This window comes from Schistocerca nitens, chromosome 3, assembly GCF_023898315.1.
Source record: "Schistocerca nitens isolate TAMUIC-IGC-003100 chromosome 3, iqSchNite1.1, whole genome shotgun sequence".
Classification (NCBI taxonomy): domain Eukaryota; kingdom Metazoa; phylum Arthropoda; class Insecta; order Orthoptera; family Acrididae; genus Schistocerca; species Schistocerca nitens.
The window spans coordinates 425,030,761-425,050,182 of record NC_064616.1 but is presented as its reverse complement, the minus strand read 5'-3'; the positions used below and the strand labels follow the sequence as shown (position 1 = coordinate 425,050,182).

At 36.8% G+C, this 19,422-nt stretch overlaps 1 protein-coding gene across 1 annotated transcript in view; it reads right to left on the bottom strand.

The window, feature by feature from the left end:
• The window catches only part of LOC126248368 (nipped-B-like protein), a 125,247-nt gene that overhangs the window by 46,906 nt on the left and 58,919 nt on the right, over nucleotides 1–19,422 (bottom strand). The window contains exons 14-21 of the mRNA XM_049949297.1: nucleotides 17,696–17,902; nucleotides 17,374–17,614; nucleotides 16,709–16,995; nucleotides 12,123–12,368; nucleotides 9,982–10,108; nucleotides 9,732–9,901; nucleotides 3,235–3,510; nucleotides 782–1,016 (exon numbers count right to left, since the gene is read on the bottom strand). Of these exons, the coding sequence (XP_049805254.1) occupies nucleotides 782–1,016; nucleotides 3,235–3,510; nucleotides 9,732–9,901; nucleotides 9,982–10,108; nucleotides 12,123–12,368; nucleotides 16,709–16,995; nucleotides 17,374–17,614; nucleotides 17,696–17,902 (1,789 nt within the window). The remainder of the gene's footprint in view (nucleotides 1–781; nucleotides 1,017–3,234; nucleotides 3,511–9,731; nucleotides 9,902–9,981; nucleotides 10,109–12,122; nucleotides 12,369–16,708; nucleotides 16,996–17,373; nucleotides 17,615–17,695; nucleotides 17,903–19,422) is intronic.

Here is a 19,422-nt window from a genome sequence, read left to right as displayed (position 1 = left end):
TTCTTTCAGCAGGTATTTCTTGGCCCATTTCATCGAGGACATATACTCTACAGACTTATCAGACAACTTGAGTGTTGGATGATCTGGTAGCTTTTTAACCTCCCCTTGTAGGTTTCTTATCCTCTTTATTCTTGCGTCTCTGAGGTGGACTGCACAGAAGCATGCTTTTAATTGCAACTGTTCTCCATTGTATGCACATCTATTTATTACAAATATAGCACATTTTGGTCACCACATAAATGATAAATTTATTTCCTCCCCTTAAAATGTTCATATTATAATGTGGTTTGATGGCTACATGCCAGACTAAAAACCCCTAGATCCCTACTTTAATCTCATGTTGGTCCTCAGATTTTTTCTGGTATTTATCATGTCTTTCATCTTTGTACATGCAAAACAAATGAATAAAAATTAGGATGAACATTTAATTGTACATGTCCTATAACTGGGTTAATGAAACAGTTCTCAGGTCAGAGGTAGTGAATATCACATAATTCCAATAGTGATGTGCCTCATAAAAGTACCGAGTTGGTGGAAACAACTGTTCACTCGATTATCATTTAATTGAACTCAAAAATACCTGTTAAGTTTTTTAATCTAACAAAAATCTGAGTTTTTATGAGACCTAGAACTCAAGCATACGAATAATCTCAAAATTCTGACATACACTAAAGCACACATTCATTACCTGAATGAAGTAAGAAATTTTTAAAAACAAAGCCACAACAACATACAAAAAGAAGGCTTTCAAAACGTTACAGTAAATATTTAATTCACTTACCATAATATTTATTGAAGCAGTCACGAATCAGTTTGAAATTTCTGGTGACATTATTTACAACAGAACCTAAACATGACAAGCATGATTGAACAACAGCACGGTCATGTTGAAGTATAAGCTTTACAGAATCTTCTTCCAGCTGAGCAAGGAATGTTTCACTCGGATGTTCTATAAGTGGAACCACTAACTCTAATGTGCGAGCCACACTGCTTATTATCTGATAGTCTCCCTGTGTCTGGAAATGAAAAATGTCCATATACACAGACAATTATTGAACAATTAATTTATTTAAAAATATATATATTTTCTTCAATTACATGATGGTAATACCAAGTAACAGTATATGATAAACATTTATGCTATGTCTTTTATAAAATTCAAATGATATTATCATGTCCTCAGAAAACAAACAGAAAAAGAGACAATTGGCCTTTCAAAAGATACAGATTAATGGGCAGAAAAAGAATACATCTTACAATGATACAACAGAAGGCAATTTTATACTGTATATAATTCAAATGTGGAAGGTTCTGCAAGTAGATAATCTTATGCAATATGACAAAGAGAAAATTTATGTGGCAACAGAGTTTCTCTCTTAATCAGAAAGATAAATATGAATAATTCAAAAAAGGTCATCTTACCTGGTTATAAATTTTAAATGCATAATGAAAATGAGCAACTTAAAATTATTTTCTTCAGTCATAAGCCAATAGAAAAATATATCCACACTGTCTGTCTGAATGAGTAAGAATAAACTTATGGACTCATTTAATAAATTATTTCAGATTTGCCTAGAAGTCTCAAATTTTGACTTAACACATTTAACAAAACTGTTCTGTGTTTACTGGATCACAACAGCAAGAATGAGCAACCAATGACTGGTACAATCTTAGGTAATGTAACATTGTGGCAGACTGTTTAAAAATTTGTATCTAAACAAATTTCTTCAGCAAGCAGTTTATTTCATATTTTCAGGTGAGTAAAGCAAGATTATTTGATTCAATAGCTAAGGTTACCTAATGCATATTAGTTCAGTTCGGGTGTGGTTCGTAGATAAAGGCTCTGAAACAAGAGCCACCCTGTGAGACATATTACAATATATTTATTTCTCAGTAATGTGTTACAGAATTTCAATTATCTGAAGCATTTAAAATATTTCACACATGAATAACGAAAGTCAATGTTTTTGGAACTGTTGATATTGACTGAAGTTTTTTTGAACAGGTCATAGATAGCCTTCAGGCTGTGCCCTGAAATGACCATTAGCCCTAAGCAATGAAACTTGGGGGTGTGTCTTCTACAAAGTACAGCTCTTACGGGCTTCCAGAAGGCTCAACTAGCAGAGACTAAGGGATCCATACCATCTTCCACGTAATTTTCACGTTCCACTGTGTACATCAAAAGGGAATGAACAGAGTTACTGAAACTGTTATCGAATCCCCATCTCAGTTTATCTCTATTACGCTTTCATGTGCCATTCTTTGACATTATTACTAATGTCTGGCTAGTGTTTTAGATATGTTTTTCCCCCTGTCACTGGCAGTTCGATCTGTTGTAGGAATAAGGCTGTAAATGTCTTGCTGGAGAGCACTAGAGTATGGTAGTATGAAGTGTCACAATCTAGTGAGAGTTTCATGAATGAATAGAGGTACTACACACATGAAAAGTGTCCCATTACCATCACTGGCAAGTTTCTTTTTACATGTGCATTGTGCCCAAGTTCTAGTGAGTTTTATTTTCTTGTGAATAACTGCAGCATACCACAAGTCTAAAAACAGCACAACATGAATTCAGTGTGCAATTTATCAGGCAAAAATTTCAAGCATGAGCTTGAATAAGACCTACTGACTCATCCAAATTTTAAAGCAACAGTCAGAGGCCGTTTTGCAGCACAGAAGGGGAGAGATGCTGTTTTAATCTACAACATGAAATACTGTAAAAATGTTTCGGCCTCTCCCTATTTCTCACTTAGATAATTACCCAAGCTCTCATCACAAATAACCCACACCACAGAGAGATGTACTTCACAGTGTTGCAAAGGACATAAGACAGTCTAGGTAGAAATACCCAGTGTGGAATAGATTATGATAATTTAGATGCTGCACTTAGCACTGAAAATACAGACCACTGACAGAATACCAAATGCACAGCCATTGGCAATGCATGTAGGATAAATGCCAAGGCTTATCAATACAAGGAAATCTATAAGACAAAGTCATCTTCACATAGGCAGGTTTATGTGGTGAAGTAATCAAATTTAATTTTGTACTTCTAATAAAATGACAACACAGTACTATATACACTATTGGTACTACTTTCTGAATGTATGTTAAATGGTCATTTTTGTTTACCCAAGGCAGTATCTAAATTTATTAGATAAAGTATTTACTATTGTTCACACACAAAAAGCAGCTTCTGATAAATAACCAAATTTTCACACACATTATTCTCACCTGGCACTTAACGCTGAGATAAGGCTGCAAAGTTGTTGCATGATCTATCAAAAGCTGTGGGCGTATTTTTGCAAAGAGGTATAGTGTAGTGAGGCAAGCAACAAGCCGCTGAGACGAACCACGACCTTCGTTGTCAGGAGCAAAACTTGTCTCTTCAAGTCTTAACACATTTTCAATCAGACAATCTACAATCTGTTTACAGGCAGTCAGCAAAGCCTTTGGAGGTTCTGAATGAGGCTTTGTTGAGTCATCTTTGTCCTCCTTTGGCTTAAAAAGCTGCAACAAATTAAAACCCTATAAATAATAATGTATTTTTAAACAAAATAGTTTATCAATCTAAACACTTACTATTTTTACCACAAGGAAAATGAATGGGTTATTTGGGTTGGGACTCACACCTTTGACTTCTTTCAGATATGGTAATAGTTCCCCATACGTATCAAAAGGTGAACAGACATCTGGAAATGAATATGTGTAATAACTGAAGTTTCATTCACAGAATGTTTGCTCAGCAACTACCTTCAGTAGTACACTGCATTGTCATACACGAACCCCCACCCCAGCAAAGGCAGGGACACCTGTGAAAGCAGCCATGTGGTCTACCAATTTTATTACAAACACTGTGTGGCACTCTATGTGGACGTGATCATGAACAAACAGTCTGTCCACACAAATGATCACTGCTAAATAGTGGCCAGAAAACAGCTGGATCATCCAGCTGTTGAGCGTGCCACTTGACATGGTGCGCTCAATTTCAACAGCTTCTTCACAGCCCATGCTAGCTAGATACTTCTAACTAACACCCACATATCTGAACTTTACAAGTGGGAACTCTCCTTACAACTCCTGTCAGTCCTAAAACCCACTTGTCCTCAGTCTTCACTAAACCCTGGTGCCACCTGCCTCTCAGCCCCCTCCCCAGTGCACCTTCACGTCCTTTTCGCTTCTCTGCTTCTCCCCCCTCCAGTACAGCCCCAACATTGCACAGAACAGCCTACAGTCCTGCCCCTGCCACATCCCTGCACACTTCCAGAGGCAACACTACAGCCCACTATCCTGCCCATGCCATGTCACTCCACACTCCCACAGGAACACTGCAGTCCCTCATCCTGTCCCCGCCATGTCCTTGCACACTCCCATAGGCAACACTACTGCCCACCATCCTGTCCCTGCCATATTCCTACATGCTCCCATAGGCAAAACTCGCAGGCCCCCATCCTGTCTCTCCCACATGCCTGCACACTCCGACAGATGACATCTTTTCCACACCTACCCTGCCTTTCTCACCTTTGTGACAATGAGAGTTACCATGCTGGAACATGTCATCACTGTCGAGGAAGACATCAAGCATGAAGGGATGCAGGTGGTCTGCAACAATTTTCATGTAATCTAGAGCTGGCATGGTGTCCAATTACTACCATAGGTCCCACGGAAACCCAAATGAATAATAATAATAATAAATAAAAATAATAAAGATTTTATTCTCTTTAGGCCATTACAGCAATTGACAACGTCAAATGAAGATACAATTTATAATACAGTGTGATAAGGTATTGACTACTGAAATATTTTAGCTTATATTACAATAAATGTAAGGTGGGTCATCTGTTGGATTACTGCATTTTACAGTTGAAGAATTCATTGATATCATAGAACGGGTGGGTAATAAACCATTTATGCAGTCTTTCTTTGAATGTATGTTCAGGAAGATCCTGTATAGCATGTGGCAGCTTATTAAATAGTTTGTGCACTGTGAATTCATAGCTATTTATTGATTTTAATAGTCTGTGGTAAGGGGTCTCTATGTGTTTGATGCTTCTTGTGTTGTAACAAATGTACATTTTCTCTAAATTTCACATCTTGTAGGTTCTTCTTCGTAAAGATTAAGACATTGTACATATATATGTTTATTACTGTCATAATTTTTTGTTTAGTAAATAAGGGTTTGCAGTGAGCCTTATGTGAAGAATTTGTAATTATCCTAATGGCTTTCTTCTGCAATAATAGGATGTCATGTATATGACTACAGTTACCCCACAAGATAATGCCACAGGATATTATACTTTGGAAAAATGCAAAATAAGATGATCTGATGTATGTTTCAGGTAGACAGTTTCTGAGTTGTCTTAATATATAAATTATTCTAGATAGCTTACTACTAATATAGTTTACATGTTGGCCCCAGGATAACTTTTTGTCTAAATAAACTCCCAGGAATTTAACAGAACTAGGGTCAGATAGTGGCTTGTCTCTTAGAGTGAAGACTATCTGCTGAGTTTTAGTTTCATTTAGCAGGAAACCATTTGCTCTGAACCAATATGCTGCGTGAGTGAGTGTATTTGCAGCACAGGTTTTAAGATCATTAAGATTGTTACTGCTATGAGGAAAAGTTGTATCATCTGCATACAATACAGTGGTGGATCTAACAAACAAGGGGAGGTCATTGATCATTATCAAAAACAGGAAGGGGCCCAGTACGGATCCCTGAGGCACACCTAATTTAACATTTTCTATGTTTGACATTTCCTTACCAACACAAACTACCTGTTTACGGTTGTTGAGATAAGCTTTTAATAGTCCAAGACTGTTTCCTTTGATACCATAGAATTCTAGTTTCTCAGAATGTCACCCATAGCATAATACTGCACCCATCAGCCTGTGTTACTGGTGTGGTACATGTTTCTAGCAGCCAATTGTCACAATGATGGCATACTTTGATATGACCATTGACCAGGTGTAACAAGAAACGTGATTCGTACAACTGGACGACAAGGATCACTTGACTCCCGGGCACCCAAGTTTGCTTGAGAAGTTGGTAACCACAAGCAGTATGGCTACCATGCTGGAGGTTTCTTAATGTTGATTAAAATGCTTCATTTTGGTGGAATAGCAGGCTGGGGATAAAAAAATTTCCTGTAGCTTATCCTGCAAGTCTGAGTAGGTCCAATTCAGTAAGAGTACACCATGTGAACTTACACTAGTTCCAACTTTAAACACTTTTCATCTCCTTTGTGACTTGCTCAACTCATATTTGGACAATTTTTTCATCTTACAAATGAGGGGTGTAATATTATTCTGGAACCAGACAGAAACGTTAATATCCACCTTCCTGTAATACAGAATATTCCCTCAATCTGTCAAACAATGGCCACTAAAGTAGCTGCATAGCTTAGAGCAACAGCAGCTCTCATCAGCATCCAGTGGTAACAACCCTAAGTTTGGCAACATGATTTAGGTATTCACTATTTATCACAACACAGAGGATACACATATTTCAATGAATTGTAGAGATAACAGATTATTGTGAAATGTGGCTACTGGATAATTTTGAAGATTAGATGAGTAGATCCGATAACTAATAAGAATGTATCAAATTGAACTGAACTGAGGAGAGAAGAAATTTATGGCACAACTTGACCAAAAGAAGTAATCAATTGATGCAATACATCTGAGGCATCAAGGAATTGTAAAACTGGTAACAGGGGTAAGTGTTGGAGGGTAAAAATTGTAGAGGGAAACCAAGGCTTGACTGCATCAAGCAGATTAAAATGGATGCGGGTTGCAGTAATTACACAGAGATGAAGAGGTTTGCATGGGACAGGCTAGCATGGAGGCTTTATCACGCACCAGTCTTCAGACTGAAGAAACAACAACAACACAGAAATCAATGCTCAAAATATAATATTTAGTTACAAAATGTTTAACACTCAATACATTCTGTGGATCAATTACTTTTAAAATATTACTCTGGAGACTTGACATCAACAAAAACAATTAACAGTCACCCTAGAGCACCTGTAACTAAGAAACAACTGGCAAGACACTTAACATCAGATTGTACTTAAATATTATAATTAATTCCTTTTTCATTTATGTACATTTGAAATGTCTGTTCACGAGCTCAATCCCAAGAAGCACATTCCGGTTGTCTATCTTATGCACAAAATCTGCTGCCACTACAGTAGTTTCCACCAACTGTAGTGGGACTGATACATAATGATACAGTACATTAAACTGAGAAAGCAATGTTGAGTTGCAGACACACACAATGAAAATACTACTAAACTTTTAAGTTTTGGACAAAAAGGTCCTCCTCCAAAGCAGAAAACACACACACACACACACACACACACACACACAAGGTGTTCAACTGATACGATGGTCACTGGCTGTTGTTTCACTCATAAAGACATTAAGTAATCTACTTTGAAGAAACATGATGTAAATGAGAAAAAAGGTGACCAGATGAAGATAAAGTCTGTAGATTATAAATTTCACTGACAGACATCTCCATTCCCTCTCAATTTTGTGAGGAATATGTAAAGTGTAGTGTATAATGTAATCCATGGCAAGTTGTTTCTGGAATAATGTCCACAGTGTGAGAGAAAATGTTTTAGATTTTCATGTGATTATTGCATGAAAGACACCAGGTCTCATAAATATAACCAATTTAAATTTGCCACCAAATCTATCATGCGATTTCTGGTAATGTCCTCCTGTATATTATTCGACTTTATAGTCTAGCTCTCAGAGCGACCGACTGTCCTACTGCCATGCAGGGGACCTGGATTCAATTCCCAATTTTTCTGTGGTGAGGGAACTGATAGGGGGCACACACAGCCTCATGAGGCCAACTGAGGAGCTACACGACCGATTAGTGGCAGGTCCAAAAGCAATAAATGCAATAATGACCGGGAAAGCAGTCTGCTGACCATTTATCCCTCCATACTGCAAATGTTGCCATTGGCAGAGGATGTCACAGTGGTGGGTCATGCCCAATTGGCCCTCCTAGGAGCAGAAGGTGGAACTTTACCCTTCCCTGACTTCCTGTATCGACTGGCACACCTACAGCCAGAAGGCAGAGCTTTACTCTTACCTTACCTCCTGGATATCACCACCTTATTCACACTTTCATATGCAAACATATTGCATGTTTATTTGAAATACTTTGCAATGAATTTAAAACTGAAAACTTAGTGTGAGTAGCATTTATAAAGATTCGAAACCAAATTCTTACTGTTACCAATCACTATATTATTGTAGGGAGCATGGCAAAAGTGTAGCAATTGAACAGCAAAGACAGAAATTCAAATAAAGGTCCAGCATATTAGAAGAGTAGCCCCAAGATTCTTCTTGTTTATGTAAGGTCACAAGATGGTACCACACCAAATCTTGCAACAGAAAATAACAAATGTGAACCCACTAACCAACAATGCTGCACAAGAAGTAACACAGTACAAAGAAACAAACTTTCTTTAGGTAAAACTATTATTAGCGGGACTATCATGTTTACTAATTCAACAATGTGATGCTAAGTATAAATGCCCACAACCAAGTGCTAACTTCTACTGCAAAAATTACAGGTCTTAATGTAAGGTTCAGTACAAATAATTTTTGCAGTGTCTAGATATTGAAATTAAGATCTCTACATACAAAGTTTGCACACCACTGTGAAGTGTGTGGCAGAAAGTACTTAGCACTGTAGCACATGTAAAGGTTTCTTCCCATTCCAACCATGTAGCACCAGTTTATCTCATTAAAAACAGTGAAAATAATGGAGCACCAAAAAAGCGCCTCTTCCACTTGGGGCATCTAACAATACAATGGCACTGTTGCTTCTTATAACATTCTTTGTGTCTAATAGAAAATAATTTATGAAACAATAATATACAAATTTGGAGCACATGTCCATACACAGCTATTTTCATTCAAGTGCATAAGCATTGTTACATACAAAGCGTGTTCAAAGAGAAGGCACAAAACAACACTTTGGGTATAACTGAAGTATTTATTCAAAGTAATCACAATAATCACCAGAGGCCTGAGCACAACGCTCCCTCTTTTTCATGAGCTGAACAATACCCTCTTCAAAGAATTTATTTCTATGTCTAGGTTGTATGCAAATGCTCAAGTTGCTCCCATTTGAACTTGGCTATTACACTTTGTGTGACCTTAGAGACATTTGTACAAATGTTATTCTGGAGCAGAATCACTCCCTCAGTGAGCAGTCCAGGCCATTCGTTCTTGATAGACCGGCATACGCACAGCACACATCACTTAATGGTTTTTCTGTGCTTGAGGAATTCAATCAGTATTGAACTTTGGACATCAAAAAGGATGGTGAGCATCACCTTGCCTGCTGAGGGCACAGCTTTGAAATTTTTAGGGTCATGCTGGGCACTCCATTCATGTCCTTAGATGTCTCACTACATTATCACAAAGTGACTTGTGCAAATTTTAACTGGTCTGGTTGTAACAATGTTTTGTGCTGTTTCATTTGAAGACTTATATTTTCTATCATTAAGGATCTACAGAATGAATCTTTCAATCTGCAGTGGTGTCTGTACCATTGTGCATCACTAGTGATCTTGGTACAAAAACCTTAAAGTTAACTTACATCTGAATAATTTCCCAAGATTAAGTTTCAAAAACAAGATAATTATTCTCTTTACATATGCAAATGTAAAAAAATAAGTAGGAGGAACATTGTTACTTACACTAAGTAAAAGTTGTTCAAACCACTCCAGACCCATATCTCGTGAAGCAGCAACAACATCAGTAATATTCATCACTTTCCTCAAAAGTGCTGTAGTATCTAATGAAGGTCTCTCACGAACTGGTGTGAACCACATGTTTTGGAACACTTCCATTACAAGCTTTCTAATACCTGCAACCATGAAAACCATTAGAAACAATTTCATATCCATCATCTGTAACAGAGAGCTTCATCATTTTTCAGCTACTTACCCTCTTCATCATTTACCCTACGTATCATTTTAACGCAGATTTCTGGTATCTTTGGAAAATCTGGACACTCCATACAAATATCTTTAAGAATTTTTATGACTCGCTTTCTCACACTTACTCCAGTGTCCTAGAACAGGAAAAAGTTTGACTATTAATTATACACAGCAGGTTCAGCAGGTTTTTTTTTCCATTAGCAAACAATTTCTACATAACAGAACTGTCTAGCAGTGAAGCTACCATATTTACCCAAGTATATGATAATATAAGATTCCTTTTATTGACTGTCTACATTTTGATAAGAAATAAGAAAAGGAGAAATAAAATTAATGAAAAGAAATAGTTTATACTAATTTGTGAACTGTTTTCTCTACTACATTTTTTTGCTTACTAATCCTGATATCTGTGGTACAGCTGTGAAATTTATATCTTTGTTGTCATAAATATTTGGCCATTTCTTCCAGTTATGCTGCAATTTCTGAGGTTGTCATTACTGTGGGACCTGAGAACACAGCTGTTTTTATCTGAGTATGTATCAGATTTTGCTTCTCGACCGATGTGAGAGTCTCTTGCTTCGGAACATATCGTCTGCCCCTTTTGTTCCTGTCACATGTAACAGTAAGTGTCGACAACATTGCAGCACAAAATGTTTAAGTACGCCACTGGCCCCTATCTAGACTTTTACCATCTCCTGCAGAAATAAATACTGTTGTTCAGTATTTGTCCAATTTTAAAGTTACTTCAATTCTGAATACAAATGAATGAAGGCAAACTGCAGTTTAAAAATGGTAGATGTAACTAAAAAGCCTTAAGAACATGGTACAGATTCCCATGGTTGGCAACATGATGTAATTTGCTGCCTGCTCGGTGCTCCCTCTCCACACTCATCTATTTCTCAGGCGAGATGGTATAAGGTGTTTCCCCTCCAACTTCTCCATAGGGCTGTGCTTGAGCAATTGTGAAACATGGATTGCAATATTTTCGAGGATGAAAGTCATCTGTAACAACAACTACTAATACATAAATAAAAGATCGATGATTCAGTCCAATATTCGAACTTTCACTCACCCTGCGGTCTACTGACATCTGTTTGTACTATCGCCACAATGGATCTTGCTACTGTTAATTTAGTCTCATGACAACAATTACAATCAGTTTAAAGAAATTTAGTTTGCTTATCAGACATTTCACTCTCAATTCGTACTTGTTTCATCTGAATATCACTGTCATATTCTAAGGCGGATTAAAAGCTTGTACGTTTTTACCCAGTATTCTAACAGACAAGCATCAACCAAATTTCTCATTTGGAAACCACTTAGAAGATCAGTACAGCCATTCATAACCAAATAAAATATTGTTCTCCATTTGCAATCAAGTAATGTTTTTTGAAGGACAAAATTTCCACTTTTGAATGCCACCTTTCCTTAAAAAGCAGCATTCATGTTTGTACATGCATTAGAACTTTTATAGCACACCCGTTCAAATAAAACAAGAGTTTTTAAGATGATAGAATTTACTACTATTCCCACCTGTGTTCCACAGACTTGTGAACTTTTAAGGAGAGCAATATTCTGTTGTAGTGGCTAGTTCATAGTTTTTCACGTATCCCTTGCACTAGCGTCTTGTGAGTCAAATGTCATGTGACTTTTCTAGCAATGTCGATACTGTATCGAGCGCTTCAGCATATTGGAAAATCTTGAGCCTCTTCAAATATGAATATCATTTGAAAAGCCTGCCCTTCATATTTCTTCAAAATAAATCTGCACGTGACCTCAGTTGACAAAGCTTCATTTGTGAATCTAACACAACCCATTTGTACTTTATTAAACAATGTAAAAATCTTAACCTCAGCAGCAATAGTTTAATCTGTGAATGTAAGATGACCCTGTATTTTTTGAATAATGAATTGCAGAAAAAAATCTTGTCTTCTAATCAGATAAATACAGTATATTTCAATAGTAAAGCCTTATCCATGCACTCTATAAGCATCAAGATTACGGCCTCCATGAAAATAAAAATGTTAGTATTTCAGTAACTGAAAAGAAAACGCCAGACACAAGGTGTTTCACTCAAAGGGCCACATAAAAAAGATAATCATAAAAAACAGATAAGACCATTACACGAACACACAAATTTGTACTTACCAATATTCTTGCTGAAAGCATGTCATAATATTTGTCAATAAGGTCAGGCCGACTCAAGACAAATTTTCCAACTAGATCTACAGCAGCTTCTCTAACAGATGTGGAATGGTCAAGGAAGGAATGGCTAACCCCACACTGCATGTCCATTCTAGCCAGAACTGCTGGATCAGCCTCTACAACCATTGTGAGACACTTCATTGCTTTAGTTCGAATTGCTATTGAACTCTCTGTGAGAACACACAAAATCTGTATGGAAAAAATAAAACATTGAGCTGAATGTCAGATGGTAAATTTGAGATACAGTTTTAAATTTAACAAAACAATCACAAAAAGGATTGTATCAATTTGCAGCGAAGGTTCATGTCTTTCATCGCAGAACAAAGCAGGATGTAGAATGAGCTGCCTTTGAACAGAAATGAAGTAAACAAATGAACAACTGCAGTTTTCATGAAGTACTATAATGTGACCATGTAGTATTCCTCACCCAGAACTCTTAGTAGGGCAAAGGCAATACAACATATCTACAGATAGGCTGTAGCGAAAGCAAGTAGTACTACAATATGCATTACAATTCACAAACTATTTCAATTATTATTTCACCATTAACATCATTTGCAACTTTTATTCAATACCTGCTCATCAGAAGTAAAAATATGATAATCAGCTCTGGAACATATTGAAGGTTTTAATCATCCTGCTGACCTGAGCTATTTATACCTACACCCCATCATCCCTTATTAATCAGCTCCTCTTTAGCCCCTTTCATGCCATATCCTTCTGCCTTATTAGCACCAGTCTCTTTCTTTCATCCTTGTTTGCATTTGTGCTTCTTTTCTTTACAATTATTACACTACTTACTTCATAGTGAAATGTAATTTATCTTTGCATTGTGAAACTATTATGTGACTAGCCATTGACTTTACTTCCCCTATAGTGTTGATAATTTCACTGCATCTGAAACATGTTCACCTTCTATTTCACTTGTTCAGAGTGTGTATCTCTCTCAAGATGTAACTTTGAGTGATCTGTCAATCCTGTCATGTTTACCTTGTCACCTTTCCACATACTCCTTACATCAGCCATTTCATATTCAGTACTCAGTATCTTTTTTTTTCCTTTACTTGACACAAAAAGCAAACTACTAAATAGTAATGCTACATTTGGTTATCACTCGTTCTACCCCGTTACCTGTTAACTCTGAAATGTTTGAAACTTTTGTACTACCACGTAACATTTAAGACTGGTAAGGACTCCTACACTATTTCTGTTGTCTTCTCTTTGCATGTATCGAGAAGTCTGGGTCCCTACAAAGGACAAGAATGAATGACAAACAACACAGCTAGTTACCTAGGTTTAAGTTAAATATGCAGTCGCAGACCTTGGAAAAAAAATGCTGTTCTTCCTAAATGTACATATAAATTTTCCAGAGGACAGTCCTCATCTCGGAATGATAATTTTATAAACCACTAACTTCATGTTTCTGATTGCCATTAGACCATTTCTCCTTGGTCATCAGAGAACTATAATTTTTAGGTCTGCATAAAGAAGATACAAACATACTTGTCGACAGATCACTTTCCAGGACAAGCATAAAACATTACATGGTCAATGCAGACACTACATGTAATTTATGTATGAACATCTAACATCTACTTGTGTTGTTGAACTTAATTTGGGAGAGGAAAGTGAGTGTGGGGGTATAGATCTACTACCCAATAGTGACACATGAAAATTTGTCCAGACTGGAGCTTGAACCCATATTTCCTGCTTATCATCAGTGGTCCCTCTAACCAATTTGGCTGTCCGAGAATACTCCCTGGATCAACCCAAACATCCATACATCACACTGTCTACAACCTTACATTTTAGTCCACTTAATTCATCACCTGATGCTCACAACATTACTTTGATTCCTGTAATAAGGAGAATGAGACAATGAGGAATCGAGAACAAGGTTGATATCATTGTATGGCCATCTAGGCTTGTAATACCAAGTAATGTTGCAAACATTAGGTAATTAATATAGAGGACTACATAATAAGGATATAGACAGTGCAACATAAAGAAGTTTGGGTCAGTACAGGGAGTGTACATGGATAGACAAATCGGTTAAGGCTGCCACTTGCGATAAGCAGGAAATCCGAGTTTGAGTCTCAGTTTGGCACAAATTTTCATGCCTCATTATCTGGTAGTAAATCTATACCTAATACATCTAATGTCAAAAAATTCACAGTCAACGAAGAAATTTTCAGGTATTTTGTTCAGCTGTGGGTCTGTTCTTTCAGACATGCACATAAATATGGGACATTGGCAGAGAAATTAAAATACTTTTGGAACAAAAGAAACAATACTATCATAATTTTAGTAACCAGACATATCGGCATTCTGACACCATACAGGCCACTGTATCAATAAAACAATTTGTCAAACTCCACTAGTTTGTCAAACTTAGACTGTACCTGATGTGTTTGAAAGAAATTCTGACTGATAGCTGACTTGAAAAGATGTCCAACTTTTTTTGTTGATTTTTCACCTTGCATGTTTAATGAGAAAAGAGTTTTTCTTACTGTATCTAAGGGTTTCCACATTTGCGGGAACTATGATCAAAAGAATATACAGGGTGATTGAAAAAGAATACCACAACTTTAGGAATTTAAAACTCTGCACTATCTGTCGGCGAATTAAGGGAGCTATAAAGTTTCATTTAGTTGTACATTTGTTCGCTTGCCATTTCAGCCAATAAAGTTTTTCGTCCCTTTTTCTTTGAAGGTGCTACTGTAACTGGACTACAGTATCTGGAGACGTTAGGGAATTGGCTGTTCCCTCAGCTCGAACAAGAAGCACAACAATTCATGTTTCAGCAGGATGGAGCGCCACCACATTGGCACTTATCTGTCTGTAACTACCTGAACGTCAACTACCCAAGGCGATGGATCGGCCACCAGGCAGCCCGTGACAGAGCACTTCATCACTGGCCTCCAAGAAGCCCTGATCTTACCCCCTGCGATTTTTTCTTATGGGGGTATGTTAAGGATATGGTGTTTCAGCCACCTCTCCCAGCCACCACTGATGATTTGAAACGAGAAATAACAGCAGCTATCCAAACTGTTACGCCTGATATGCTACAGAGAGTGTGGAACGAGTTGGAGTATCGGGTTGATATTGCTCGAGTGTCTGGAGGGGGCCATATTGAACATCTCTGAAATTGTTTTTGAGTGAAAAAAAAAACCTTTTTAAATACTCTTTGTAATGATGTATAACAGAAGGTTATATTATGTTTCTTTCATTAAATACACATTTTTAAAGTTGTGGTATTCTTTTTGAATCACCCTGTATAGTTAAAAACAAATAGCAGTGACAATTACCAAAATGATAGAGGTGTTGCATCTTCCTAGCCACATATTACACAGGATGACCTTGAGAAGAAAATAAATATTCTATGCAGCAGGAGTGTAATTAAAATAAATAAAAATAAAAAATAAGCTCTCTGGTTCTTTTACAGGCAATGAAATTTCCACTAGATTTCCAGGGATATAATTATTTCTCAATTTCAACCATTCCCTGGACTACTACTTTATATTCAGTGCTAAAATAGATGCAAGAAATGCTTTGTCTGCATTGGTAGCCATTCCTACTGAACACTTTACAACAGCAGAACCACTGCTTCAGAAGTGAGGTTAAATTAGAAAAACTTTGGTGTTATATCCACATGCTTGTTGGAGGAACCAGTGGAAAGGAAACAATGAATTTGACAATTTAGTTTGCTCATTTACAGTGGCCTTCACAAGCAGACATTATGAAAAAGTGTCATGATCTAAACAATAAACACGACAAATTTAAGGTTATATCATGGTGGGTATTTTATTATTAACTATAATATATATGATTAAGAAACCTGCAGTGTAAACTCACTTTAAAATTACATTCCCATCTCCTAAGAAAATTACTAAACTAAATCTTTAGAACACTTATTGTACCTATGACAGTAAAAACTAGAGTTTGATGGTGCTGTACATAAATGACACTGTAACATCACAAGGTTTTGGGAGAGTAATACAAATCATTGATTTCCAGAAAATTTATCTCCATGTGTTCTTACAAAATTCTTTCAAGTTGTATGGGCTGACACATGCTCTCAAACAACATAAATAGTAAAGATTCCATTACACATTCTTTGGGAAGATTCTGTAAGAAAATTTTGTAGAGAGACAGCATTGTTTATGGGCATTTATAATGATACCAACATACACTTTCTTTGGCGTTGGTGGAAAAAAAATGGAGAGAGAGAGAGAGAGAGAGAGAGAGAGAGGAAAAAATGCTGCCAAACCTGTTTTTTAAGCAAGATGTGAATGGGTGTATATTCTACACTTCTCAAAAAATATTTTCATGTTACCCACTACTCCAGCATATCAACCTGTGTGTTAGTGCCCTAGCTTCTAGTTGAAGCCAAGAAAGTGCATGCACCCCTCCACCCCTCCACCCCTCCACACACACACACACACACACACACACACACACACACACACACACAGAGAGAGAGAGAGAGAGAGAGAGAGAGAGAGAGAGAGAGAGAATAATATACTTACATGTTTGAGATAGGCATCAAAACTTTGAGAAAATGGTCTCTTTGATGCTAAATACCTAGAAATGAGCTCTGCACTTTCATAGTCAATGTAAGTTTGTAGAACCTGAGTTCTTTTTCCTACACCAACATTGTCCTCAAATGGTCTTATTTTGCTGATGAGAAACTGCTTTCTTAGTTCAATTACTCTGTACAACTGTGCTTTCTTTTCACTGCTTTCATTGTCCACTTTGGAATCTTCTGCATCTTCTATATCAGAGCTGCTTGGACTGTCTTCTTCACTACTTTCTCCTGAAAATGGTCACAAAGAAGTTAGCTGAGTCTACTCTGATCTGAGTATTTTGTTTCTAACCAACCATTAATGTTGCCTGAGAAATTTTATTGAAACAATATACTGACAATCTCAAATGTGACTCGTAAATTCAGATTATTACAAAATGATTAGGATGGTTATATTTTGTTCATGTAAGCAGACTACGACATTATGTTGTTAGTAATGTGCAAATATAATAATATTTCACCACCACCACCACCACCACCACCAAGATATCATAAAAATACAAAAAAGATTAATTACAAAGGTAACTGACTTCTTGTGAATTCTGTTGACAGAAGTCAAAATACAAGTACATGATGTGAAAATAACAATGCAACTGAATTGCTCTATACCTTTTCTTTTTTTCCTGGTTTTCTTCTTTTTTGTAAGCATTTTATTTGGAGACAATTTCGCTCCTGTGGATGGACGACTCTTTTCTGCAGTAGCATCTCTGTACCACTGAGCTAAGTAGAAGTGTCTTGCATATGTCAGTGCCTGGTCATTCTGGCCATTAACTGCCAAATAGTCAAGCAAAACACGTTGCAGGAACTGCGTTCTTTCCTCCTCAGGATCTAACTCTGTTCCATTCTTTTCCTGTAAGAAATGGGTGGTGTTACTGTAAATGTAAGATGTACTTTCCATTTAAATGCAATAGTTCAGTATGTGGATACTTACTGTTTTGATTTTCTTATCTCCTGAGCAATTATCCTCATTTTCTCTCTGTTCTTCAGCTTTAATCTCTTGAATTATCTGGTCTATTGTATTTAATTTCAGCTGTGAGATTACAGCATCCTTTCTAAGCCTTGCTGCAACCACTCCAAGATAATCCAATGATGCAACTCTGAGAGACATATCTATGCCTTTATTGCTGAAATTTGTGACCTGCAAGAAACATTAATTCCAGTCACTCACTGTTCAAACTGAAATTTTACAAATCAACTCATTCACATTTTAAGTTACATAGACACTTATTTAATTTTGATTCACAATTCTTATAGGAACTAAACAAAAAGCAGAAATGGAGACAGCAATTTTCAGTCTGATCTCAAAATATATATATGAGGGAATTTATTCAAACACAACACTGCAACTTCTGATTCTCTACAGCTGTTTTAACACTAAATCCTCTGTTGACATTAAAGAATAATACCAATCAATAGGGCAGAACAATCCATCAAGTTAGACAGAACAGCAAGAAATCAGCAGCCATTACAAGACTTATCCTACACTGGAATGATAAATTATCTAGACACTTACCAAAATTCGAATTTAAGGCTTCTATTTAAAACCTCAGACCCTTTATGACAAATAATCAATAAACTCATTTGCCACTGTTTATTTATATTAACACTATTTCTCTACATAAAAGCTATTTCTTGGGTGGTGCCTATTTACTTTGTCTTGCTCTTATTTTCCTATGCTAATGTCAGCATTGTCATATCTTTTGGTAGTTCTCACTGAAATGATGCCGACTATTACCAATCAGAATTATCTACCAATTTATTTTTAGCAAACAGAGCTGTTACTCAGGTACCAGTCATCAGCTAAAACAGTGGCAATCAAATAGTTTTCACAGTTTTTGAAAGTAACAGACTATGTGAAATACTGAGGCATGTATGGTGCTCTAGATCATGTTTGTTTCATAATGTGGAGCAGAATAACTGTTTCCCCCTCTTATTTGTCACTATGTGCAATACATTATCAATTTGTTTGGAAGTTACACTGAATTTTTCACGTAAGTAGTTCCAACAGTTTGTTTTTCTTTGAAGTATGATACACTATTATATTTTTTAATTGCATTAGCACAATTCTTTAGCATCTTTCTTTGTTTTAATTCATCACCCCTGCATAAAATTTTGAAAACAATTGTATGAAAATGTCATCTCCGAGTGCCATTCAGGAAGTAAACATCATATCTGCATACAGTCTGCACACCTGTCTTGTGGCAGCTGTTCATTGGTTTTTGGTGTGCAGTGTTATGTAGATAGTTGCCAAATGTGGTTGTAAGGCGGACTTTGTCACATGGTAAGTGCAGAGGTAGCTGTGACCATGGCTGTGCCGACAGCAAATCCCACCACCTGTGAGGTGGGAGGTTTCAGTTGTTTTCTGCAGGCAGAAAATGTTAAGACCCTGTGACATTCAGCACAAATTTGTTACCATTTATGTTGAAGGTGTAATGAATACAGCCAGTGTCTCAATGTGGAGCAAATGTTTACGAATGGAAGAAGAGATGTTCACGATGAAGAGAGATAAAGGCTACTCTCCGTTGTCACAAAAACAAAAGCTGGAGGGCATCATTCAAGAGACTTGATGATTCACAAGTAGTAACACTCATGAACAATGTCAGGAAGATATTCATTCACTGCACACAAAACTGTCGCTCAGCACTTAGTGTACCAAAA